The 26,531-nt window shown below is 36.4% G+C and overlaps 1 protein-coding gene across 1 annotated transcript in view; it reads left to right on the top strand.

Moving 5' to 3' along the window:
• The window catches only part of LOC136026260 (uncharacterized), a 71,907-nt gene extending 45,665 nt beyond the window's left edge, over positions 1–26,242 (top strand). Inside the window, exons 2-3 of the mRNA XM_065702644.1 lie at positions 14,891–15,005; positions 24,909–26,242. Of these exons, the coding sequence (XP_065558716.1) occupies positions 14,891–15,005; positions 24,909–25,709 (916 nt within the window). The 3' untranslated portion in view covers positions 25,710–26,242. The remainder of the gene's footprint in view (positions 1–14,890; positions 15,006–24,908) is intronic.
• Positions 26,243–26,531: the final 289 nt, after the last annotated feature.

Raw genomic sequence — 26,531 nt, forward strand, 5'->3', positions numbered from 1 at the left:
CAGATCCATGCTTGATGGTGCGAAAATTGATGTTATTATCGGAAAAGCTGTGAGTTTTTTGATCATGGTAGTATTATAATTGCTGAAAAGTTTTTATATAAGGAGCTGAATATTCAGAGGCGATCTGTGAACCATGCGAAGGATAAAGATAATGTATTTGACATATGTAAACAGTTAAATCAGGCGGCAAAGGATAATCCGCTTATTCCCAATTTTGTGATCTTCTCGCCTTTTGAAACCCCAACAATCGGGGAGATAGTCTCGACTACTTTAGTCTCGAAAGTTAACGAAGGAAAAATTGACGGTTTTTTAGAGAATGCGACGCGTTCGAGCCCTCTTTGGCCAACTAGAATTGATACCAACATAACAACTAACCCTACCCCAGCTCCTACGTTTGCCGTTGTACTAAAGAACTGTCCCGGAAACCTGGCCTCACCTAGTGCTCGTAAGGAATTTATCAATAAATTTTGCCCTGAGGCCTCAGATGAAATAACTGAACTTAAAAAATCAGTTTCAGAATTAGAAACTTGCTCTTAAGTCACAGCGTGCAGGAAACAAAATTGCCAAGAATGCTAAGAACAGTACCTCAGGTATCTTGGTGAGTATGAAGTCCCCATTGTTTATAAGGGTCTTGACAGGCTTACCGTCCCAATACAATGAGAATCAAGTCAAATCGCTTGTACCAAACTGCATTAAAGTGACACAGTACGGAAACTCTCGAGTGTTCAAGGTCTACTTTGAGTCGAAGCAGAGTCTGTTTCAGTTGTTGAAAGTGTCTGTGAAAGTTAGCTATGAAAAGTTTTCCGCACAAGCATTTGTATATCTCCTATTCGTTGTTTCTAGTGTCATAAAACCGGACATATGGCCTAGCAGTGCTCAAAAACAATCCCTCTGCTCTCGCTGTGAATCATGCGATCACACCTCTAACAGTGCCTCTCCGTTTTCGGAAAAAAAACAATCTGTATAGAATGTAAAGTCCCGGCAAGGCTTGTTACGGCGTAAAGTGTCCTAATAACAACTGCCAACTAGCGAGGTCCACGGTATGATACGGATCTGTCTACTACTGTGCAGGCTATACTTTCGTGGAATATTAATGTTTGACTTATAGTCAAACCTTCTGTGATGAAAGGTCGGCTTTCGAACTGTGACGTATTGTGCTTGCAAGAAATTTTTTTGACGAGTCATAGATTAGGCTTTTTGAAAATTGACAATAATTTTGCTAGCTACTCACTTCCCGCTATAAGATTTCTTTCCAGTGGCCTCCCCTCGTTTGGTATTACGATGCTTGTTAGGACCTTGTGCCGGTCGAGTTTTTGATTAGTGTGTTTTTTTTGTTGTTTTTTTTTTTTTATTGTAAACGTCTATTTTCCGACAGGTTACCTCAACGACCGATCAGAATTTTGATTTACTTCTGTGTGTGAGAAACTAGGGTCTTGTCTTTCAAAGATTCGCCAGCTACATAATTGATGTATTATTGTAGGAGATTTTAACAAGTGTTGCGGAAGTAATTAATTACATGTATTTAAACTTGTATTTAATTACTTTTCAAAGTATTTGTATACGTACTTAATTACTAGTGAGATTAAGTAATTTAAATACGTACTTAATTTTTTTCTGTATTTGAATACAAATTAACTTTGTTCAATATTCTTTTTCTATCAAATACTAATTTCGAGAGCATTCACTGTTCTTTTGGACTTTATTTTGTTAAGTTAGCTTTTCAAGATGTTGATTAAAAAGAACACTCATAGGACCGCTGTACTGAAGGCCACCTATTTTTTTAGAGTAGATATATAAAAACAACAGAAGTTTCAATAACCAAGGTAAATTTTTTAATTGAGCGTCATTGTTAGTATTCATGCTTTTGAAGTAAGGAAAGCATTTTAATGTTGTAACCAAATTAAACTGAGTTCTGAGTGTGTCAAAATTAAACCGAAAAAGTATATCTCTGTAATAAGAAATTAAACGATAGGCACTAAAATTAGATGGAACATATGTGGAAAGACCGTTTTTGACAAATCATTAAAAAAATAGTAAACTGTTGCTTCTTATTAGGCAAATAATAACGATCGCCTTAAAACAGATACTCATGGGAAGATGAGACTGGTGAAGAAGAAACTTGTTGTATCAGATCTTGTGTGACTTAAGCAGATATATGGAGCGCAAATCATAATAAAATCATAATAAAAGCAGCTGACCGAGGGTCATCTGCAATCAATTGTCAAAGATTCAAAGACACACACGCTTATTTTTCTTGCGCCGATCAGATTAAAAAGATTTAAAGGGCATATGGTTTTCTGTGCATCCAAATTGTGGAAACTGGCAGATAATTTAATCAGCCCCACTGACAGAATGCCTAATAGAAAATAAGGATAATGGATATTCTGAAAGCAAAAATGACTTTTCCGTAACCGTTTCAGTTGATGGAGATTTGCTTGACTTGCAGACAAAAAAATTACATGAAACATAGTAATCTGGAATTCAATACTATTTATCCCCTCACTTGCGTTGTACGAGGCACACACTGAGTCTTGTTGCTAGTAAAAACAGTGAATTGACCATGTCAGATGTTCCGTGCAACCATACTTCAATAAGAAAGTGTCAAACACTGTCGAATGCGAAGAGGCAAAGCTCGAAAGCCTCAGATAAAGTCCAAGACTTAATGTCAAAGCAGCCGATTAGTCGCAAAGCAAGTAAGTAGAATTCTCGACATGATTCTGTAAGAAGATTTATCGAAGTGTGGGACCTGATTGAGCAGCGTTTACAACAAACTGAAACTACCAAATTTGAAAGCGATTGGGCTTGAGTTTCTCAAGAACTATGTCAATGTGGATTAGCCAGTCACATTTTATGCTACAGGAAGACAATTGCTGTTTTCTTGGGATGATGGTGCCCATGCTGATGGCACTAATAAGGAAAATGATTAACATGAAACTAAAGTGCTCTATTAAGGACGCAAAAACTATTGTGGAAGTGACCATGGCTGGTTCATAAAACGATTTGCACATGCTTTTATAATACAGCTAAGTGAACGTAGTTTTAAGGAGCTAGCAATACTTAGGAGAAGCCATCCTGGTTTCAAGGGAAGATGGGCGCCAGAAGGATCATTAATGTGATTTGTGACAAAAAAAAACGTATTTTGCTAGTCAAAGCTAATGATCGGTTGACTGATTGTGATGCCGAGCATACCAAAGTGACTTTGATCTACTCCGATTTTTTTTGCTTTTGGAAGTGATTGTGTTGAGATGAACATCGTTTCTTTTTTTGGCTGTAACAAGAGAATTCACTTACTGAGGTTCATGGACGACAAAAATCATTCAATTGAGTCCTTGAAAGAATATCCAGGAGTTGCAAGGGTCAACCAAAAGTTCAATTTTACCATACCATTGCCTGCTCTAGTAGAACTTTGAGTTTTTCTGTTTTCGATTCAGTTTTCACCACAAAGCAGAGATAGCTTGGATATGAGAGGTTTGACAAACTCCCAACTTTCATAATGAATTTCTTTAAAATTTTCATCGTAAGAGGTAAGCTTTGAGAAAAAGGTGTTTTGTGGCTAGAGTAATTTGTATTTTAGATACTTATTACGTAATACGTATTTTGTAATTAAATACAAATCACTTCCGTGGCAAGGTATTACCAATTACTAATTAATTACTTTATGGTATGAGTAATTTGTATTTGTGGTTAGCTAAATTTTAAAAGTAATTTCCACAACACTGGCTTTAACTGTAAGTTAACCGGTGCCTCGTTATTACGTACTTCTATTTTGTCTAGTATCTCTGACGATTGGCTTAGGATCTTGCCGAAAGATCTTGATTACACTTACACACACATTCAAGTTACGTGCTGAACCTTGACCATGCAGTTTCTTCTGCAAATCTTCAAGTGTCACCTGTTCAAGTCGTTACTGACTTCCCACTATCAGACCACTTTCTAATATCTGCATCTATTTCTTGTCCGTCTGCTCAGTCTACTCTCACCCCACAGCCACATCAGCCTAAAGTCTAATTTTACAGGGACTGGAAAAACATCCAAGGTGATCTTTTCGAAGCAGTTACTAAATCTGTCCTACACAAAATTCTGTTTCTCTACCAACTGTTCATGAGAAATCTGCAAGCTGATGCAAATGTACGGCTGTTGCTAGATATCCATCTTGCAAAAATTTGCCATACCCTGTGGTGCACAAAAAAAGCTACTATACCTCTTCAAAGTGTGCGTCAGGGTGTCACGAAGCATTGGTCCAATAATACGAGCCTAGGGAAAATCCAAATTTAGGTACCATTTGTGGCTCCGATGTGACTGTCATCGCTCTAGCTGGGTTTTTTACATTCGTTTTTGTACCAAAAGAAAGTTTGCAAGAAAACTATCTGTCCACATAAACCAGATAGTTGAAGAGACGTCCCAGCAAGCTTCTGTGTGTCAATCTACCTTCTGGAGAAACGTGTCGAGATATCCTCCTAGCGCCCCACTATCTGCTAAAGATTATTCTGATTCTGCGTAGAATTCATACTTCTCTGCTGAGTTCTCCCCGCCAGATGCCACCTTACAGTCCGAATATGCAGATAAGCTTGATAAATTTCTGTCAAATCTTCTTACTGACAATTTTGTTGTTTTGGTTGATTCTCTGTTCTTAGCAGTCCAACGCCTAAAACATGAGAAATCTTCTAGCATCTATAAAACGAGCGCTCTTCACATTCTGCATGGAATCAAGCTGCTGGTAAACCATATTGCTCTTTGGATGCAGATGGATGTTACACAATGAGTTGTACCTTTTTCTTTCTATTTATGGAACGATGGCTCGTAAAACTTTCGACTCTCTCATTCCCGCCGCTATGCTACACCGTGCAGCTAAACGTGAAGTGAGCCCTTCATATATTAAAATCCTCGGAGACAATTCTTCTCGTCTTAAATTTCTTTGACTGGTTTTCTCTTCCTTGGAAAAATATTATGTGTGTGACTTATCAAAAATTCCAACTCACTTGCTTCTGAATCTTAATAAATTCCCGCTCACCTGCCTCTTAATCTTGATTAATTCCAACTTCATATGTCTCTAGATTTAAAAAGAATTCAATTTTTCTCTCTCAAACATTGGTACAAAAAGCGCTTATTCGCCTATTGTAGACTCCAGAACACCACTTGTGAAACTGGTAGTAGTGTATGTATCTGACTGAATCTAGATAAGTTCCTCACTTAATATTTGTCTATGTGTCTTTTTTCTCTCTGACTGTGTGTTTTTGTGTCTTTCTGTGGGTCTATGTTGCTTTTTTCTCTTTATTGTTTGTTTGTTTGTCTGTCTTTGTGTCTTTTTCGCCCGTCTATCCGTGTGTCTTTGTGTTTTTATGTCCATCTTCTTTGTTTTTTCTCTCTCTTACCGTGTTTTTGTGTTTCTGTCCGTGTGTCTATGTGTGTTTTTTCTATCTGAACATGAATCTGTAGAATCAAAAAAAAATCTATTCCATTGTCTGGAAAAAATACACCTTACAAACTAAAATGTCACAACACTAAAATGCAAAGGGAAACTTTGTTTGAATAATGTTAGCTACAATACTACACATTATTTATATAGTTGAACAACTTTGAAAATTTAGAAGCTGTTCCATAAAGTAATTCATCATATTCTCCCTCGACAGTGTAGTTATTTTCTGTGTTTGTTGGTACCAGTAGAATAATAATCATTCATCCATTCTGAGTCATATACACTTTTTAGTGCAATATCACCTAAAGGCTCAATATGCGGTTTTCATTGATATTATTGGTTCATTGACAGTGTCTGTTGGTAAGCGATCAATGGTACTAATAATGTTCACATGCGCTTTGCTTTTCGTAGAATTGTCTTTAATTTCCTTTTTGATATTATCCACTATTAATATTTTTATATTACTTACGATTTCATTGTCTATTGCCATATTATTTCGACATAGGTGGCAGTTTCGACCTATAGACAAGATATAGTTTGTGATCTTAGTACACCAGTGGGCATTTCTTCTTTTTAGCTTCTGTTGTAGGCTAACGCCTGAAAGATTGTTATAGGATATATTTATAGGTGACAAATTACCTGCGCTGTAAGCAAGAAGTTGACATTTATTGTCAACTATTATTTCTATACTTGCATTCCCTTTGAGTAGTATCATCTCTCGAAAGATCATTCTTGTAGATCCACTGTCATTAATGTTAACTTTTTGGTAGTCCAAAGAACAGTAATCTCTCACTATCATGATAAAGCTTACAAATTATTCCAATGATGTCACCATTAGTGGTTGTTTCTTAGTTCAAATAATTGTCTTTGTCAGTTTTCAATGCTACGATAACCCTATCATGTCCACACACTCTTTTGAGGTGAATTATCTTCACTTTTTCATCATTTCTATTATTTTGTTCAATGATGGTATATGTCGGTAAGCTACCAATGATACTATTAATGTTCTGTGATGCTTTACTTTTCATTGAATTATCTTTAATTTTTTTGGTAATGCTGTCTGCCAATGTCCTTTTTATTTTGCCTTCGGTTTCACTATGTATTACCACATTATTTTTACAGATATAACAGTTCTGGCACGTAAACAAGATATTCTTTATGATATTGGCAGAAGAGTAAGCCTTTCGTTTACCTTTTGCTTTCATTTGAATGCTAGTACCCTAAAAATGGCGATAGGATTTATCAAAGGGTAACTTATTACCTAAACTACTTGCAGTCCTCTGTCAGCAACTATTAGTGTTATGTAAGAGATAAGATTATATTTATTTCAACAAAGCGACTATCACAAGCCCAAAAGGGCCGAATTCGCACTTCAGCGTCAGTACAACATCATAAATTGCAATCAATAAAAAGTCAAACGATAAAAACTCGTAAAGTTAAAACAGGGAAAACAAATTTAAACAAAAATGTAGCTAGCAAGAATTACAAAGTTTGCAATTGAAAAATAAACACTCAAACTATAAGATAAGAGTGGAGTGAGAAAAAAAAAGGGGGGGGGGGGGTTTAATTTAAAATTTCAACTATGTGAGGGATTAATGTTCTTAGATAAGATAAGATAAGATATTTAATTTCAAAAAATAACTATCACTAGCCCCGAGGGACGCATTCCGGAATTCGCATTCCAGAGTCATAAAACCATAAAAATAAAAACACATCATAAAAATAGCACAACAACTAAAAAACTGGTTAAACAATGTCAAAAACAACTAAATCAGAAAGGCAAAGCCATTCATTTGTCAAAAAAAGAAAAAATTAAACGGCAATATGTCAGAAAGTTGAAAAGGTAAGTCATAAAACAAAACTAAAAGGGTGCGATAAAATTAGCGTTGAAAAGGTTTAAAAGAAAACATATAAACAATCGGTGGGAACAAACGAATCAAACGAACAACGACCTAAAGCACCTCACATGAAAGAGAGAAAAAAAAAACGAGGGGAGGCGAAACTAGTTGGCTATTTTATTTAGTTTTTCTGTGATGAAGGGGACAAAGGTTTTCTTATATCTGGAGGTAACGCAACGAATGGGGGACAAAACTGGAATGGGCTCAGAAACAGCTCGAGGCTGTCGTAATCTGGATGGTGAGCGACGTTTGGGGAAAATACTTGCCGTCCGAGGGTTCGTTATTGCATTTTTTGAAAACGGAGGCACAACGACGACCTCCTTCGCTCAAGGGTTTCCAAACTAGCTTTTTTTAGGAGCAGAGAGTAAGGCACCTTGCCTTCTTTGAAAATTATTCGCAAGGCTCTTTTTTGTATTGACTCAATTTTGTCTGATTCTTCACGGGAGATGCCAGGGTGCCAAACTGGACAAGCATATTCAAGATGCGGACGGACAAACGACGTGTACAACCTTAAGGAGTGAGAAGGGGGGACGCTATATTTATTTAGGAGCTTAAGGAGGGCGATAGACGCATTAGCTTTATGGATGATATCTTTAACGTGGATATACCACTTTAAATTTGACGAAATTGTGACTCCAAGTAATTTAACCGAGGATGCATAAATTTCAGGAGGGATAGGATTAAGAAAACAGGGCGAGGATTTGAGGAAACAAATCGGCATTATCATGGACTTAGAGGGGTTTACGGTCATATCTAGGTCCAAAGCCTCACTTCCAATTTCATTGAGAATACTCATAGGGTCGCTTATTAAATTTCTGAAGCAACTTTCAACAATCGTTAGGTCATCAACAAATTTCCAACGGTCAGGAACTTCCTTCGCAAGGCTGTTAACCATGACTGAAAAAAGGAGTGGGCCTAGGAGAGTTCCTTGGGGTATGCCATTGTAGATAGGGAGAGGATTTGAGTAATGGTTCTGGTATTTAACCACCTGTGATCTATTTGTTAAAAATGAGGCAACCAATTTTACCAGTAAGGGATCGATATTGAACTCGCTTTCTAGTTTCTCAATTAAAATATTGTGGTTAACAAGGTCAAAGGCTTTCTGAAGGTCAATAGAAATTAAGTTTAGCCAGGAATTAGGTTTTTCGACGATTTTCCCGATGTGGTCAATAAGAGAAACGAGGTAGTGGGAAGTAGAAGTTGATTTTAGGTTTCCAAATTGTTTCAGGTCAGTAAGAGGTAGGATTTTTTCCTTTAGCAAATCTGCAAGGAATCCTTCATACAATTTTGAAAAAATAGGAGTAAGCGTAATAGGCCGAACACCATCAAAGCCAGGCTTCCCATTTTTCTTTTTCAAAGTGGTAATAAAACCCTGTTTCCAAATTGTTGGAATTTGCCCAGACTTAGTAATTTCGTTAAACAGGACAGACAAGGGCTTAGATAGGAAGTCACCGAAGGCTCTAATAAGGGGAAACGGGATATCCAAAGGACAAACACTTGTCTTTCTTAGTTTATCAATTCTTCTTTCAATCTCAGACAGGGAAACAGTCGGGAAAAAGGGGGATTGGGCTCCTGTTGATAATTGGATTGGCAATGCTGGAAGGCTCTGGACAATGGAAGCGAGAAATTTATTTAGATTATTTGCAGTAACATCAGGGGGCTCTGGTAAGTTCAAATTAAGCTGGTCAAGACTCCTGCCACATAGCTTTTTAACCTCGGAATACCAGTTTTTTGGCTTATTAGTGAACAATTCTTCGATCTTATTTTTGTAGTATGATCGTGCCAATTTACGAATTTCTCTTTTAATTGATTTTCTTAATATATTATCTTGATCGAGTTTACCATTCTTAAACAGCTTCAATTTGGTTCTAATTAGTGTTTTTATTGTTTGATTAATAAAGGGTTTGTCACTTAAGCACCTTTTAAACCTTTTTTCTGGGAAACAAATTTGATATTTATCAATTAGCTTTTTATGAAACGTGGCTGTTTTCTCATCAAGGTTTTGTAAACTATAAATGTCGGACCAATCTTCAGTACTCTGCCACATACCAAAAGAAAGAAGACCAGAATTTTGAAGGGGGCGGTAAGTGCTATAAGTCTTTGAGAAAGTATGCTTAAAAGTTGAGGAGGGGGACAAAAGAATGGAAAAATGATGAACTCCCACCTAATGGGGGCAAAGTTGAGGGAGGGCTGTAAAAATTATACATATTAGTTAAAATAACATCAAGAGAGGTATTTCCCCGAGTCGTCGGTGTTTTAATAATTTGCTTTACTTTAAGTGAAGCACAAAAGGAATCCATTTTAAGGTCGTTGGCATCGCCAACTAAAAAAAGGCCAGCATTGGGGTACTTAGAAATAACAAAATCAGCACTTGCCTGTAATTGCTGGACAAAATTACGTTTTGACTCGATATTTTGATTTGGGGAATAATAGAAAACAGCTATTGCAATAATACTAGATGGACGAGGGAGTACTTTTGGTCTAACACTTAGCCAGAGGATTTCATCATACTCGGATAAATTAGCGACTTGAATAACCTTTGGGTAAAGGTGACTCTTAGTAAAAAACAGAACTCCGCCACCTTTTTTCCCGAGTGGGTGGTCTGAAGGACGGAGTTTAATAAACTCTGAATAATTTTTCAGGTGTAGGGACCCTGGGTCATGGGATTGAACTTCAGTAACAGCTATAATATCTATCAAATGTGATTCTAAAACCACCTCGAGTTCAGTAAGCTTTTCAAAATTAAGACTTTCAGCATTAGTAACTAAAAGTTTAGGAAAAACAAACCGATTGGGGAATCGCGACAGGGAAACTTGATGGGTTTGAGAATTTCCTGGGGGGTAGGGTTTTAATTTAATTTTATTATGCTTCGGAGAAGAGGGGTAAGAGAAGGATTTGCTTTGGGGATTTGGATGTGGGGGGACGGGCAAGGATATGGACGAAGCACGAGGACTTATTATATGACAATTATTGGACGCAAAAAATCTCAGACCTGAGTCACGTTTACAGGGTAGGCACGAGGGATAAAACGAATGGGCTGGGGTTTCGTAAGGTGCTGGGAAAGGGGGGCTGGGTGGGAATAGTGATTCATGTCCGTCAAGAAATTGCTGGTTTGCGGCGGAGTAGGGAGGGTATGGGGCAGCATACTGTAAGGGGGAAGGAAATAGGACTTCTGTATACGGAGAGGAGGAGGAGATAACAAGGGGTAAGGCGGGGGAGTATGTAATCGGGAAGGGTTTATTAATTGTTGGGCTGAAAATGCAGGGGGATAAGAATGGGTGTCGACAGGAACCTGGCCAAGGGGAGGATGGGATCGTGAGTGCTTTCGACGCTGGCCTAAAAAGGGCGGGGCCTCCCTCCGAAATCCATCTCCGTTTTTTGTCAAATTCTTAGAACTAGCATCGTGCACATGCGAAGGTATAGCTTGTGGCTTAGAGAATAACCTACTAAACGACTTTGGTATAAAAACATGATACTTGTCACAACCGAAACAACGACCCGACATAAAAACAGAACAAATTGAAACATTGTCAAACAAGCACGAACTTTTATTGCAAGAACCCGTCAGAAAATATTTGCAAATATGGAGCCGATTACATCTTTTTCCGTGGTTACATTTTGCACGTAAAAAATCCTTGCAAACTGATTTCGTTTTTTCTTTATTTTCAATTACACGCTGATCACCATTTTTTTTCCAGCTAATTCTTCCGTTTCCTTCACTTTCATATGCCACAAGTTTCTCATAAACAATTTCAATATCTGCATCGGATTTCGTAGTAACCTTATTAGTCTTTAAAACAAAGGTGTTATTATCCTCTTTCAAATTCAGCATACAACCGGAAGCCGTTAAGTTATTCCTGTATTCGGATACAGTGGGATTACGTTCATGAATAATTGATTTCATTTCAACATTATTAACTTGACCGTTCTGGTCAATGTCATTGCTAATCACCTGGTTTGTCACTGGTTCAAACGCCCTTGACGTCTCAAATGAATTTACGAAGGGAAATATAGCATTTTCTGAATTTTTTAATTTCACTTGATTGACTTCATTATTCTTTGTTATATCACTGTTTTGAGTTACAGATAGGGGTTCCGAAATTACGGTCGAAATGTAGCTTAATAATTCTTCTAGTCTGTCTTTTAATGGTATCAAGATTTGTCTGGCAAGTAAAATCTTTAACACAGGGATTTGGATACGTTAAATTTTCTCTGGTAACATATGAGTAAGGTTCGGTCTGAACTGATACCTCACGTGAGCAGGTTCGTAATTTTCCAATGGTGGTGTTCAGAGTATAGGATGGGTCGACGGAAGAAAAGGTCTGGCTCTCAGTCTGACAAGAAACTTCAAGAGGGGGGACGTCACTTCATGTTGTAAATAGGGAGAGGTTAGAGTCGACTTCTGCGAAGGGGGGAGCACCGGCGATTTGAGCTCTTTTAAGATATTAAGCATCTTAGCTCTTGAATTTGGAGAACGAGGGGTGCGAGGTGAAGGTAAAACAGGTGAATTTAAAGAATTTACCTTATTGATTGGCATTTTCTTAGAGGAGCAGTCAGGACAACACCAGCTCTCACTCCAATTAGCTGTATCAATTCTGGCACATTTTTCCGCTCCTGCGTGAAACGAGCAATTGCACCCTCCACACTTCACAGAGTTTGAAAAGACTCTAAGCCTACATTCGGGACAAACTAGTTATTATGTCTTAGTTCAAACATTTGTCTTTTTGAGCATTCAATGATACGATAAGTCTAGCATTTACACACTTCGAATATTTCATCAAACTTAAAAAAAAGATATAAGTGTTTGTCCTTTTAGCGCACAATTAATATTGATCAAAAACAAATAATAAACTAATTAGTGCCGATGACAAGACCAAAGAACACCATGAAGGCAGCCGCAGAGAAAAAACGAACAAATCATGTTTACCAATCATTACATAGTGATATCCGTCAAACGCCAATCAAAGCCTAAAAATTCTCGTTCTTGCTTCATGTTTGACTTGTGGAGGGGGAATATCTCTAAAACATTGGTACTGGTAATAGGTAATAGGTAATAAACATTAACATAGGTAATAAACATTGGTAATAGGGTACTACTAATACTATTATTAGTAAGTATTATTAGGGTACTACTCATTTCATGTAATTGTCTATTTATAAGATGACATGTGAAAGTTTTTGTCTGTATATTTCTAGGAACAATTTATTAGTATTGAATTGTTAGTTAAGTTGACTAGCACGTCATTCCTTCATCCTTAGGAGCTCAAATCCTACATTAGTTAAATATTTCTCAAATAATCGGAAAATGCTTAGCAAATATCTTAGATCATAAGACTATCTGTTTGACAGTAGTTTTAAATAAGGAAAACGTCATGTCCAAGTTTGTTCATAGTCTATTGTTCCTGAAGAGCGCCTAGTACACCACTAGAATTTCTTTGTCCGGGTTTATTAAGAGTTACTTGATCCTCAAGAGTGCCTTATAGCTATATCGTTGTACAACTTTCACTCAAGGCTAGAGAAATAAATTACATTAAAGTTCATCGATCTTCAAAAATGCCTAGGGGATGGCCTTGACAAACGAGGGGCTGCTCACTTTCTAAGAAAAGGTGTAGAGAAGTAAACAAAGTACTACCTACCAATCTACTGCCATTTACGAATATTTAAGAATGATCAAGTATTTTAGGGGTGAAATTTGGACCCCAATTTTTGAAATTCTGGGAGATGGTAAAGATGGATTACCACCTTTTTTTTCCTAGTCTGTCTAAAACTTTTGACACTTACAACGTCAATGGGACTGTAATCTGATCGCAGTTTAGAAGCCATGTAAATGAGAAGAAACTATTTTTATCCAGGTCGCCACAATAAGTTTAACACAATATTTCAAGAGCGTCTTTGAAGGTCAAGTTGAAATATTGCAGTTGGTTTTTCGAGGGAGGTGGTCAAAGAGACCTCAAATTTTTACTTGGAATAGTCAGAAGTAGATCTAAAGACAATATACGCACCCATGCTATCAAAATAGCATATCTTATGAACCACTGGAATGTGTATAGGCATAGGGCTGAAACTGTCTGAAAGTATTGGGTAGGTCAAGTGAAGGTCGAGTTATGACTAAAAGAAGGGAATGAGAGAAAGGATTTTTCTCTGTGGAAAAAAATTTTTCTTGGAAGCTTGGAAATTATATTTGCAAGGTATTGGGTCAGGGGAAACCTCTTTGCACACAAAAAATTGAAAAAAGCTCTTGTCCTAGAAATGTGGCCCAAGCTTGTTTTCCGATCAGCTAGAATTTATAACACTATCTGTGTGTAAAGCTCATAATTTTTGACGCTAAACAACAAAAACTAGAAGCCCGAAAAAATTTGCCTTATTTTCTAAAAAAAAAAACACACATCCAAGGCAGTGAAAGATTCTTATAAAATTTTAACAGTCAAATTGAGCTTAGCAGAGCATATCAGATTGTTCAGTTTAAAGCTACTATAAATAAAATGTGGAATTTTTCATTCTCTTTTTCGAGAAAGAATAGCATAGCCGTATGTTTATTTATTGTCGTTTTTCCGGAGGTATAGTATAGAACCAGTAGTCGTAGAAAATCGAGAGAAGGCGTATTCAAGTGGATATTAAAAATTCTCGTACCCTTTTTAAGTAGCCAAGAATATTATTATATATAATATATGTGCTTGGAGACAAAAATATAGATAGGTGAAGGGGATCCATTTTGGCTGTCAGGGAAAATCCTACAAGGGTGTGGTAAGTGTTGCCAAGGACTTATCAGAGTTTTTTATCGAAATTTATTTGGAAGCATTATATTTTACATTTACTCTTTATAAATTTATAGTTGGTGGTTATGAAGTTTGAGGAAAGAGCAACTAATGATAATAGTAATCAAAAATCTTAAAAACGGGGTTCCATTACAATATATCAAAAAATTCATGACAACGAAGGATTGACTCCGCCCAATAGTAACCAAAACTCTAAAAGACATATTTTTGATAACAATAGAGACAACAAAAGGATTGACTTTTTGTGCTGGTTCCAATATATATGATTCATTAAGTTTAATGTTACTCCTCAAAAGCTACGAGCCTAAGGGGAAACATCCCGGAAATGTACATTTTTTGCCAGAAGAAAGACGCCGGTTTATTTGTTTTTTCATTTCTTTCTTTGTTTTTCCCAGGAATGATCGTATTAAACCAATAGTACAAGATTGGGAGAGGGCCCATTTCAATGGATTTTAAAAGTACTAGTATTATTTTTAAGTCACCAAAAAAATTCAAGGGCAACTAGCTACACTTCCTCTTTCTTTTTTCCCAAAAGTCGTCTGATCAAAACTTTGAGATAGCTATTTTGTTCGTTGTAGTTGAAAGGTCCAATAACTATGTGTTTGGGGAATATAATATCAAGCGGGATTAACTTTGTTTTTTTTTTTGTCTAAATATTTACGATTTTTTAGAGTTGGAACATTTTCTTTTTGTTCATTTAAGAACAAAAGCGTGTACATTAAGAATTACTTTCTTATTTTATTTTTTTGCATGAAGATAGTAATCTAAATTTACCATTTTAATTTATTTTTCTTTCTCAGTTTATTCTCCGATGGTCAAGATGTGACAGGCAACACAATTCTGAACTTTTTCGGAGCTGCCCTCTTTTCGCAATTGTTCTATGTAATTGGTGTCGGTGGAGCAGGATACTTACAGGTAATTCTGGTTTAAAAAGGAATAATTTTGTTTTAAAGTTATGTCGTAAAATAAACTTCCTTACAGTTGTTCTAAGCAATCGGAGTTGATGACCTTACTTACTGGTAGATTTAGCTTACAGATTAATATATTTTTTTGAATAATTTCAGAGATACCTATAAAGGTATTTTAATTGAAATAGATAAAAACAAAACAAAAATAAAATTGTATATTCTTCCCACTTCTCATGTAAAATAAAACAAAATGAAAGAATTAAATATAAAAAGGGTATATTTTTCTTATAAAGCAGCTTAATTTTCTTAATAACGAGAAACATTTAGTTTGTGTTGCGCAATATACCGGTACGGTTGTTTCGTTTATAGTGGAAAAGTTTTTCTAACTTTCTATTTCAATATTCGCTTTTTGCTAAGACTTTCGGAATTTCACCGCAAAGCTTCCGAAGTTTCGATATACCTTGTGTCCATTCTTGCAATAGAATTTAAGTTTAGATGTAAGTATTTTAGCTTTTTATTCACATTTAAATCTGTTTTGTTTTTATTAAAGTTTTTTTAACAGTATTTTTGTTTTCCCCGTTGAAAACAAATACTCCGAGCGTGAATGGAATTTCACCACAAAGAGAACTTCCTTCAATATGTCTCTTTTATTTTGGTTTTAGAAGTTTTGCTTACATGTATGTATTCTCCAACTTTCTTTTTACTTATGTTCCTTATATATTTTGTTTTTTTAATTTTTCCAATTTCGTTTTCTTTTTCTTTTTTTTCCATTGAAGAATATTTCGAGATATGAAACTACAATATCCGGACCATAGGCCAACTGGGATAATATCTAACTGATTTTAATAAAAATTTCCCCTGTTTTTACATTATATTTTAGTTTTTTTATGGCACTTGGTATTAACCAAGTGACATATAGCAGTCGCCAATTCTGTCGGTCTGTCTGTCTGTCTGTCTGTCGGTCTGTCCCGGTTTTGCTACTTTAGGCACTTCCAGGTAAGCTAGGACGATGAAATTTGGCAAGCGTATCAGGGACCGCACCAGATTAAATTAGAAATAGTCGTTTTCCCGATTTGACCATCTGGGGGGGAGTGGGGGCCCGGTTAATTCGCAAAAAATAGAAAAAATGAAGTATTTTTAACTTATCAGCGGGTATTTGGATCTTAATGAAATTTCATGTTTGGAATGATATTGTGTCTTAGAGCTCTTATTTTAAATCCCGACCGGATCTGATGACATTGGGGGGAGTCGGAGGGGGAAAACCTAAAGTCCCGGTTTTGCTACTTTAGGCACTTCCAGGTAAGCTAGGACGATGAAATTTGGCAAGCGTATCAGGGACCGGACCAGATTAAATTAGAAATAGTCGTTTTCCCGATTTGACCATCTGGGGGGGGGGGAGTAGGGGCCGGTTAATTCGGAAAAATAGAAAAAATGAAGTATTTTTAACTTATGAGCGGGTGATTGGATCTTAATGAAATTTGATGTTTGGAATGATATTGTGTCTCAGAGCTCTTATTTTAAATCCCGACTGGGTCTGATGACATTGGGGGGAGTTGGAGGGGGGAAACCTAAAATCTTGGAAAACACTTAGAGTAGAGGGATCGGGATGAAACATGATGGGAAAAATAAGCGCAAGTCCTAGATACATGATTGACATAATCGGAACTTATTTGTTCTCTTTGGGGTAGTTGGGGGGGGGGGGGGGGAGTAAGTCTTAAAAATTAGAAAAATGAGGTATTTTCAACTTGCGAACGGGTGATCGGATCTCAATGAAATTTGATGTTTAGAAGGATATCGTGTCTTAGAGCTCTTATTTTAAATCCCGACCAGATCTTGTGATGGGGGCGGGGAGTTGGGAGGGGGAACCTAAAACTTGGAAAACACTTAGAGCGGAGGGATCGGGATGAAACATGGTGGGAAAAATAAACACAAGTCCTAGATAGATAATTGACATAAACGGAACGGATCCGCTCTCTTTTGGGTAGTTGGGGGGGGGGGGGTTAATTCTGAAAAATTAGAAAAAATGAGGTATTTTTAACTTACGAACGGGTGATTGGATCTCCATGAAATTTGATTTTTAGAAGGATATCGTGGCTCAAAGCTCTTATTTTAAATCCTGACCGGATCTGGTGACATTGGGGGAAGTTTGGGGTGGGGAGACCTAAAATGATGGGAAACGCTTAGATTGGAGGGATTGGGATGAAACTTGGTTGGAAAAATAAGCAAAAGTCTTGCATACGTAATTTACATAATTGGAACGGATCCGCTCAATTGCGGGGGGGGGGGTAATTCTGAAAAATAAGAAAAATAACGTATTTTTAACTTACGAAGGAGTGATCGGATCTTCATGAAACTTCATATTTAGAAGGACCTCGTAACTCTGATATCTTATTTTAAATCTCAACCGGATCAAACGTAATTGGGGGGGGGGCAGTTGGGGGGACCGGAAATCTTAGAAAATACTTAAAGCGGTGAGATCAGGATGAAACTGGATGGGAAGAATAGAAACCTGTCTAAGATACGTGACTGACATAACTGGACCGGATCTGCTCTCTTTGGTGGAATTGGGAGGGGGGAGGTAATTTTGAAAATTGAGGTATTTGTAACTTACGAAAGGGTGACCAGATCTTAATGAAATTTGATATTTAGAAGGATCTTGTGCTATAAAGTTTAACTTTAGGTTCTGACCTTCTCACAAGTGCCAAATGAGCTCTTGGCTCTTGGCTCTTCCGACCTCGTACCATATGAGCTCTCGTTTTTAATATATATTTACGTTTTACATTTTGATATTTCGTTGTTTTGAGTTTTATTTGTTATCTATATATATATATATATATATATATATATATATATATATATATATATATATAATTAAGTTGTTTGTTTGTGTGTCTGTCGACTAACGTCATGTTTGTGTGTCGACTGATGTCATGTTTGTCGACTGACGTCATTATAAGCATTGAGCTGTATGTCGTCATGAAGTTGTTTGTCGACTGACGTCATGTTTGTCAACTGACGAAATTACAGACCGGGACACCGGGACACAAATGACGACCGGGACACTGGGACACAGGTAATATAAATGACGACCGGGACACTCAATGAGAAATTACAGACTGGGACACCGGGACACAAATAACGACCGGGACATTTTATATAGTTATATTTATATATAATTATATTTATATAAATAGCGATATAAGTGACGACGGGGACACATGGAATGTTCGATTAGCAATCACCATGCACAAAGCTTAAGGGCAATCATTAGAATAATGAGGTAGAAATCTGAATACGGATTGTTTTTCCCATGGACAATTATATGTTGCATGTTCAAGAGTCGGTAAACCTGACAATCTATTTATATGCACAGACAATGGGACAGCGAAGAATGTTGTATATTCGCAAGTTTTACGTAGTTAAAAACATATATATATATATATATATATATATATATATATATATATATATATATATATATATATATATATATATATATATATATATATATATATATATATATATATATATATATATTCACAGGGACACAACTACAATGGCACGTAAGTAATATGGTGCGTAACGACTTACGCGCGCGGGGGGGCTTGGGGGGCGCGAAGCGCCCCCCCCCAACAGCTAGTAAATATAAATAAAAAGCTACCAATACACTCTGTCATTCAAAACAAAACATATTGTGTTAACACAGGTCTTGAATGACAGCTTCGCTCTATCGATTAATGATAAAATATCCGGATTTTTTCTTCTTAATTTATGCTTTCTTATTTGCTACAGTTTTCAATGCTTACATATAACTTTGAACTTTGTAAAGACAAATATTTTCCCTGGCTCCTTCTTAAAATATGTCAACCGTCAGAGGTTTTCCAAAAAAATCTGTAGATTTTGTTTCGAACCCACTAGAACTTTCCGTAAACCACTAGGTCCAAAGTTTCGTTGTCCAAGTATATAACTGCAAAAGCCCGCTAGGTGCAAAGTTTCCACTAGGTTGCGGAGTAAACCACTAGGTCTAAAGTTTGATTGTCTAAGTATTTGACTGCCAAAGCCCGCTAGGTGTAAAGTCTCCACTAAAAGTTTTCACTAGGTGAGAATGTGCTAAACCGAGATAGAGTTTCAGAAAAACATACAGAGGAAAGTGCAAAAGTTTGTGATACCTTGGATGTGAAGGAAAATTTGTTTTGTGAGGAATAATTAGCGTGAGCACTAAAGAATTAAGAAATAATAAGGCTTTGGTGCTGATAGTGTGGTAAATGAGTTGCTTAAACATGATAGCTCTGAAGTTAGAAATAAGTCAATGAGGAGTATGAGTATGATTTTTGAAAAAGGGGAACTACCGAGCAATTTTAGGAAAACCCTTATTAAACCACTATATAAAAAAGGTGCTAAGAGTGAGCGTGGTAATTACCGAGACATTTGCCTGGTCTCTATAGGTAGTAAATTCCTTAGTAATATGATACTTTTTAGACTGAGATATGCTGTAGACAAAGTTATAAGAGAAGAACAGTGCGGCTTTAGAGAGGCCAGAGGATACAGAGGAAAGAGGTAGAGGAAATGGTAGAGGATTTTCTTAAATATGGTGACTCAGAGGTTAGAAATAAGGTACTGAAGATCATAAATACGATTTTTTAAAAACCAGACCTACCCAGTGATTTTAGGAAAGCTTTAATTAAATAATTGCAAAAGAAAAGTGATAAGAGCGAGTGTGGTTATTATCGAGTGGCATAGGGAGGAGGGGCTAATTGCCGTCAAATCTCTTTGGTCAGTAAAAGAAGGTACCGCTAATTTTGATTTCCGTTCGGTTTAGTCCTCTCCTGATAATCTGGGACTGTTGCTTTGATGCAGTCACCCCGAAAAAACAGAAATAAGTATACGTCCATGTTCTTGTGGCGAAAAGTACGAAGTTCCACATTTTTGTTTGGTAAGCCTCAACAGTTCGTTTGTCTGATACGTTGAGCCTAGCGGTGGAGTCTTCATTTCAACCACTTAACCAGGCCTAAGGCTATGCCTCTCGTGGATCATCCTTTTGTTACCACTCAAGTGGGTGATGGGTGATGGGGACTGAGTTCCTGTTTGGCGGTTGTCCCCGAGGATTGTTGTTTCCAAGTGGAGAGAGAGAACGGGTTACTTAGACTTGTCTATTGAAACCCATATATATATATATATATATATATATATATATATATATATATATATATATATATATATATATATATATATATATATATATATATATATATATATATATATATATTATATATATATATATATATATATATATATATATATATATATATATATATATGTATATGCATATAGCAGGAAGAAGAGAGTGGTCAATCTGAACAGGGAGTGATCAATATGAACTTGTCCCTGTGAAATGGAGGAACGGGGCCACAATTAGTGATGAGGAAAGAGTTAAAGATAGATGGGCAGAATAATTTGAGAATTTGCTAAGCCGAGACAGAGTTACAGGAAAAGATAAAGACGAAAATGAAAAAGTTTGTGATACATTGGATGTGAAGGGAGATTGTATTTTGCGAGGAAGAATTAGCGAAGGTACTAAAAGAGTTAAAAAAAAATTAATAAGGTTCAAGGCGCTGATAGTGTGGTAAATGAGTTTCTTAAAGATGGTGACTCTGAGGTTAGAAGTAAGTTACTGAAGATTATGAATATGATTTTCGAAAAAGAGGAAATACCTAGTTATTTAGGAAAACTTTAAACCAGTGTACAAGAAAGATGAAAAGAGTGATTATATAAAGTATCGGGGCATTAGTATGATCTCTCTATGTAGCAAATTATTTAATAATACGAAACTTTTTAAACTGAGGGATGCTGAATAAAAAGCTACGAGAGAAGAACAGTGTGGTTTTAAGAAAGGTAGAGGATGTACCGACCAAATTTTCACTTTAAGATTAATGATTCAGGAAAATCTGAGTTATAAAACCCCATTGGTCCTCAGTTTTATAGATTATTAGCAAGCGTCATAATGTGTTGATAGAAGAGCTTTAGCGTAGGTTTTATCCTTGTACGGTATACTAGACAAAAACATTGAAGTAATTAGTGCTATATACGACAATTACACTGCTCCGGTTAAGCTAGGAAAGGATATTAGAGGCTGACTTTGTATTAAATCAGGAATTAAGCAGGGATGTGTTCAAATCCTCTTTATATGGATCATTTTGATGGACTTTGTCTTAAGGAGCACAGGAATAGCAATGAGAGACCGCGGAATCGAATGGGAAGGAAAAACTCTCCTTGACTTAGATCATGGTGGTGATTTAAGCATATTAGATGGAAGCGTGAGCAATGTGAATGAAATTTTAGAGGTTTTGTGAGTTCAGGGCTATAATAAATTTTGAAATTAATGTTAAGAAGACTAAGTCACTAAGTCTAGGAATAAATGAAAATGAAAAGGTGATGCTGGGTAAAGAATAGATTTATCAGGTGGATATCTTCATTTACCTTGGTAGTATCAAACGGTTCATGGTAATGAACTGTAAGTAATGAGTGACTCGGCTCAATAATAACCGAAACTCTAAAAAGCAGAACTTTAATATCAATAGATACATAAAAAGAAACATCTTATTCTGATTTCAAATATATAAGATTTTTCAAGTTTTGTGTTACCCATCAAAAGTTACGAGCCTGAGTAAATCTTCTGATTTTTGAAATAGGAGAGAATTACGAACTTCTGGAATCACCCCCATTAAAGAAAATCTTAATAAAATCACCCCATAAGATTCAATTTACCAGCAAGCCCTACTGTAGAAGTTTCAAGTTCCTATCTCCAAAATTTTGAATTTTGCTATTTTTGCCAAAAGATAGGTCACGGATGAGTGTTTATTTGTTTTACTTTTTTTCCAGGGGGATTGTATCAAAATAATAGTCCTAGAAGATCGGGAAAGGATGCATTTGACCGTAGATTAAAAGCTCTAAAGCCATTTTTAGGTGACCAAAAAGTTTGGAGGGTAACTGGGCCCCCTCACACGCCCATTTTTTCCCCAAAATTATCCCCAAAAAATTTTGCGATGGCCATTTTGTTCAGTATAGTTTAAAGATCAAATAAATATTTCTTTCGGTGTATAACGATCCCCCAGAGTCCGTGGGGAGAGACCTGTAAGTTATGAAACTTGCCCATTGTTTACGCATAGTATTTATTAATGGGAAGTATACAGACATTTTTTGGTGTGGGGCGTGTGCTTAGAGTGTATTGATATAGGGAGAGTCTTCCTTGGAGAGGGAAATTTTTAGGGGTGGAATATTCCAGGGGAATATTACACCAGGGGGATTTTGCAGAATTACTATACAAAATTCTTTTTAATTATCTTACATTCTCATTGCCAAAATTTTCATTCGGAGCTGTTCCGAGGGAATTATTTAGGGGATTTTTTCAACGGGTGTTATTTCCGGGAAATAATTTCCACGGAAGGGGGCATTTCCGAAGGGATCAAGAAACCGTTTCGAAATTATAATCTTATTCAAATGAAATAATGCTACGGAGAATATTTCAGGTTGAATCGTCCGCAAGTAATTTTACAGGGTGGGAGGATTCTAAGCAAGGATTTAACTGTGTGGAAGGAATTTGACGGGAGGGGGATGTACTTTATGTTGTATGAAATTTCCACAGAGGAGCTTCCCGCAAGGATAGGAGTTTTTTCATAGAGAATGAGTTAGATTTACACGTATTATTTGAAAGTGGAACATTAATTATTCCATATAAAAAGGATTGCCCCTCCTCAATACCTTGCTCCTTACGCTATAGTTTGACTGTTTTTCCCAATTTTTCAGGAGCGTCTACCGAAACACGGGTGCCGTTGAATTAGAACAGAAAGCGTTTTTAAAAGTGTTAACAGCTTTAGCGCAAAGAACAAGGTATTTAGGAGGGGGCAGCCCTTCATATATGGAGCAAATCTACCAAAATTAATACACAAATTTGTTATAATTTTTCATGTACAGTGAGCTAAGTTCGAACCTGCATTAGTTGAAAAATATTCTAAGATTAAATAAAAAACACAAGTTTTCTTTAATTGAAAGTAAGGAGCGACATTAAAACTTAAAATGAACAGAAATTACTCCGTATGTGAAAGGGGATGTCCCCTCCACAACGCCTTGCTCTTTACAGTAAAGTTTTTATTGTTTTCGAGTTGTAGCAAAGAATCAAACTTTAGCGTAAAGAGTGATGTGTTGAGGAGGGGTGAGTCTCTTTCCTATATGGAACAATTTTTGTTCGTTTTAAGTTTTAATGTTGCTCCTTACTTTCAGTTAAGAACACAGGCTTTTTTATTTAAATATTAGTAAAGATGGTGTGAGCAGTGAAGTGAAAAGTCTGGAAACCAAGATTAGAACAATAGAAGCTAAAGTGATGACAGTGGTCAAATGTGTTTCTGAAGTAAGGGCGCTCTGAAAAATGGAGAAATTTTTTCTATATGTTATCCAGAGAAATTACCTACAGATTGTCCTGTGTACCCGGCTAATTGACCGTATTTAAAAAAACAGTAGGCTGTAGGAAAAGTGGGGTTTAATGCCGCTTTCTAGGGCTATAATGAGAGAAAGGCTGAGATGGCTAGTGCACATTCTGCGGTTGAAGGATGTCAGATTCCCAAAGGTTTTCCTTTTCGGCCAACTGTCTAGGGCTAAACGGAAAGCAGGTCGTTCGTGGTTTGGATGGGAGGATGTCGTAAGGACAAACTTAAAGGAATTGGAAACTCCCTGGGAGGGTGCAAAGATGAAGGCTGGAGGAGGAGAAGCGTGCGTTGCTGTGCTGGCCTCAAGCGGCTTGATGCGGTGGTGACTTGTCAGTAGTAGTAGTTGTAGTAGTATTCTTCTGTCCATAGATAGACACTAAATTCCATAAATCTACGGAAAATCCGTAGAAATGGAAACGCTGCTAAAGACTAAGCTTTTTTTTCTTTTTTTTTGGCACCTAGGCTAGGCTGCATGAGTGTCGGTAGAGTAATCATGGATGCTGCTTGTATTCATTAAGAAACGGAAAAATAAGGATTTGACATATTTTGTAATATAAATTTAGATATAAAAGGGCTAACATTAATGAATCCATAATAAGTGCACATCATCAAAGAAAAAAAGAGACTGCTGCAGAGGCACCATTTGGGGGGATCAGGGGTGAGCAAATTCCCACCCCAGATTTTCCAGTGGGCCCAAGCTTCCACCACAAAGGGCCCTTTGTCGGCCATAATAATCCATTATGTCCAACATAATCCATTCTGTCCAATTGATTTCAAATTACTGCACGCCTATTAACCAAAGATCATAATTACTTGACAACCCTTGGTGTAATTATGCTATTTGCTATTAATCATTGTAAACTTTGAAAGTAGGTTAGATACATAACAAAATTCTCGAGTTCTGTCAAATGCCCATTTCCTTGATGATTATGTGACACGAAGTGATTCGGGAGGGGGGCAAGATGGAGTTCATGCCCACCCCAAGATTTGGTCCAAATGGCGCCTCTAGACTGCTGCCTTTACTTTGCTGTTAAAAATCCTGCTTTGATGCAATTGGCTTACATTTTCGTATGTCAATCACCAAAATTTCTAGCCTATCACACTTTTTCTTAAGCATGAGTTAGACAGAGGAGCCAATTGTTCCACCCTTTTACTTGTTGTCGTATTTACCAGCTATTGCTAAATCAGTGTATGAGCCAGTAAAAAGAATATTGTCTGTCCATAGTTTTTGGTTCCCTTTTGATTGACAGTATTTCAAACAATAAGTTCTAGGAAAAATATGGTTCTTCCCAATTTTTTACTGTATTCTACACGTAGGCTTCTGCATTTTACTTCACTCTACTTCAGATTATATTCTACTTCAGCATCAACATTCAGCGTAGCTTCAATGTGTGGTTTTATGTTTAATACATTTCATTTTTTCTTTTCAGTTAAATGAGTGCTGCATAGCCTTGGCATTAGCAGAGCAATATTTAAGAATGGCAGAGACTGCCTGGGTCTTCTTAATGGCTCGAACGCTGCACAAGTCCTTGAAGAAAGCAGTGACCTCAGTGGCATCAAGTTCTGGCACACATATCGTGACATTAGATGCAAAGCCATTTACCTCCCCAGACTCTCCACATCTCCCTATCATAAGAAAAGTGATGGAGACTACAGAAACCCCTAGAGAGTACTTAGAATCCGTAGGAATTGGTTGGGGTTTGCCTCTCCTTGCACTAGGAGTATCTCTAATGTTTGAGTCAAACTTAGCTTATAAACACGAAGGTCAGTTTATGAACGAGACCGGACAATGTTGGTTTTTAAACAGCAAAAGTGGAATTATTACTGCTTTTCTTATGCCAAACTATGTACTGACAATGATGACTATAAAAGAGCTTATTGACTCGTATGTTATAACCAAAAGAGCTAGAAACTTGACAATATCTGAAAGAAACTCAAATTTATCACGGCTCTATATTTTTCTTGCCTCAAAGATGCAACTTTTAGTTTGTATTGTGAATACTCTTGGAGTGGTTGCAGTTGTTACAAGGCTGCCAATTGTTTGGATTATATTTGAAGTGATTTCATCTGTGAAAGGAGTTTTACTTGCAATTAGTCTAGCATGTGATTGCCAGTTTCTTGCAAACTTTGATCAAAATTGGCAAATGAGATGTCGCAGAAGAAAAAGGTCAAAGCATGATATGATAGCAAGTGTTAATACTGGCAACTTACTAAACTATGAACTTTTGTAAATTCACTGAATATGTGTGGTGATATTAATTAAAATGTATATCATTCCTGTGACTAAAAAACATTGTCAATTGCTATTTTTAATTTAATGGTAATTTTTTTTACAAACTAGGCTTTTTTAAGAAATATTTTATCCATCTATTAATTTTGCTAAATAAGAAGATACATACACAAAAAGAGAGAAAAAAAGGAAAAGCAATAACGACTATGCAGAGACAATTTGACATTTTGTCCTAATTTGACTAAAAATTTGTTAAAACTTATATAAAAAAAAATTAAGAATGTATCCCCAGTGCATTACTGCAAGTTTGAAATAACTCCAAAATACGACTCAAAGTACTTTCTCGGGTAGCAACTGAAAAAACATATCTTTTACACAAAAAAACGACCGAAAAACAAACAATGATAACCATGAAAAAAAATACGAAACCAAATATTCTGGAATGTTCAAGCAATAGCAAAAAATTAACAATAAATTTAAAGATACAAAAATTGAATCAAAGCTTCTAGACACTCATAGATTCGTTGAGCTTATTTTTTCGTTTTTTTTTATTAATTGCAGATTGAGTACTCCTGCATTATTCAGAACACACTCGAGAAGTGAATTTTGGTAATGCTAATAAAATTTACCCAGATATTATGAAAACATAATACTTTTGTTTATATAACAATATAATTTGGGCTATATATTTGCACATTATGGGCTATGGGTATAAAGTAACCTAACCTAATTTCACCTAACCTTACCCAAACAGCGTCCAATATTCAAATATATAGCCCAAATTATACAAGACCAATGCATTTTGTCACCTGCTGCCATTTGC

Source organism: Artemia franciscana, chromosome 1 (genome assembly GCF_032884065.1).
Source record: "Artemia franciscana chromosome 1, ASM3288406v1, whole genome shotgun sequence".
Taxonomy (NCBI): Eukaryota; Metazoa; Arthropoda; class Branchiopoda; order Anostraca; family Artemiidae; genus Artemia; species Artemia franciscana.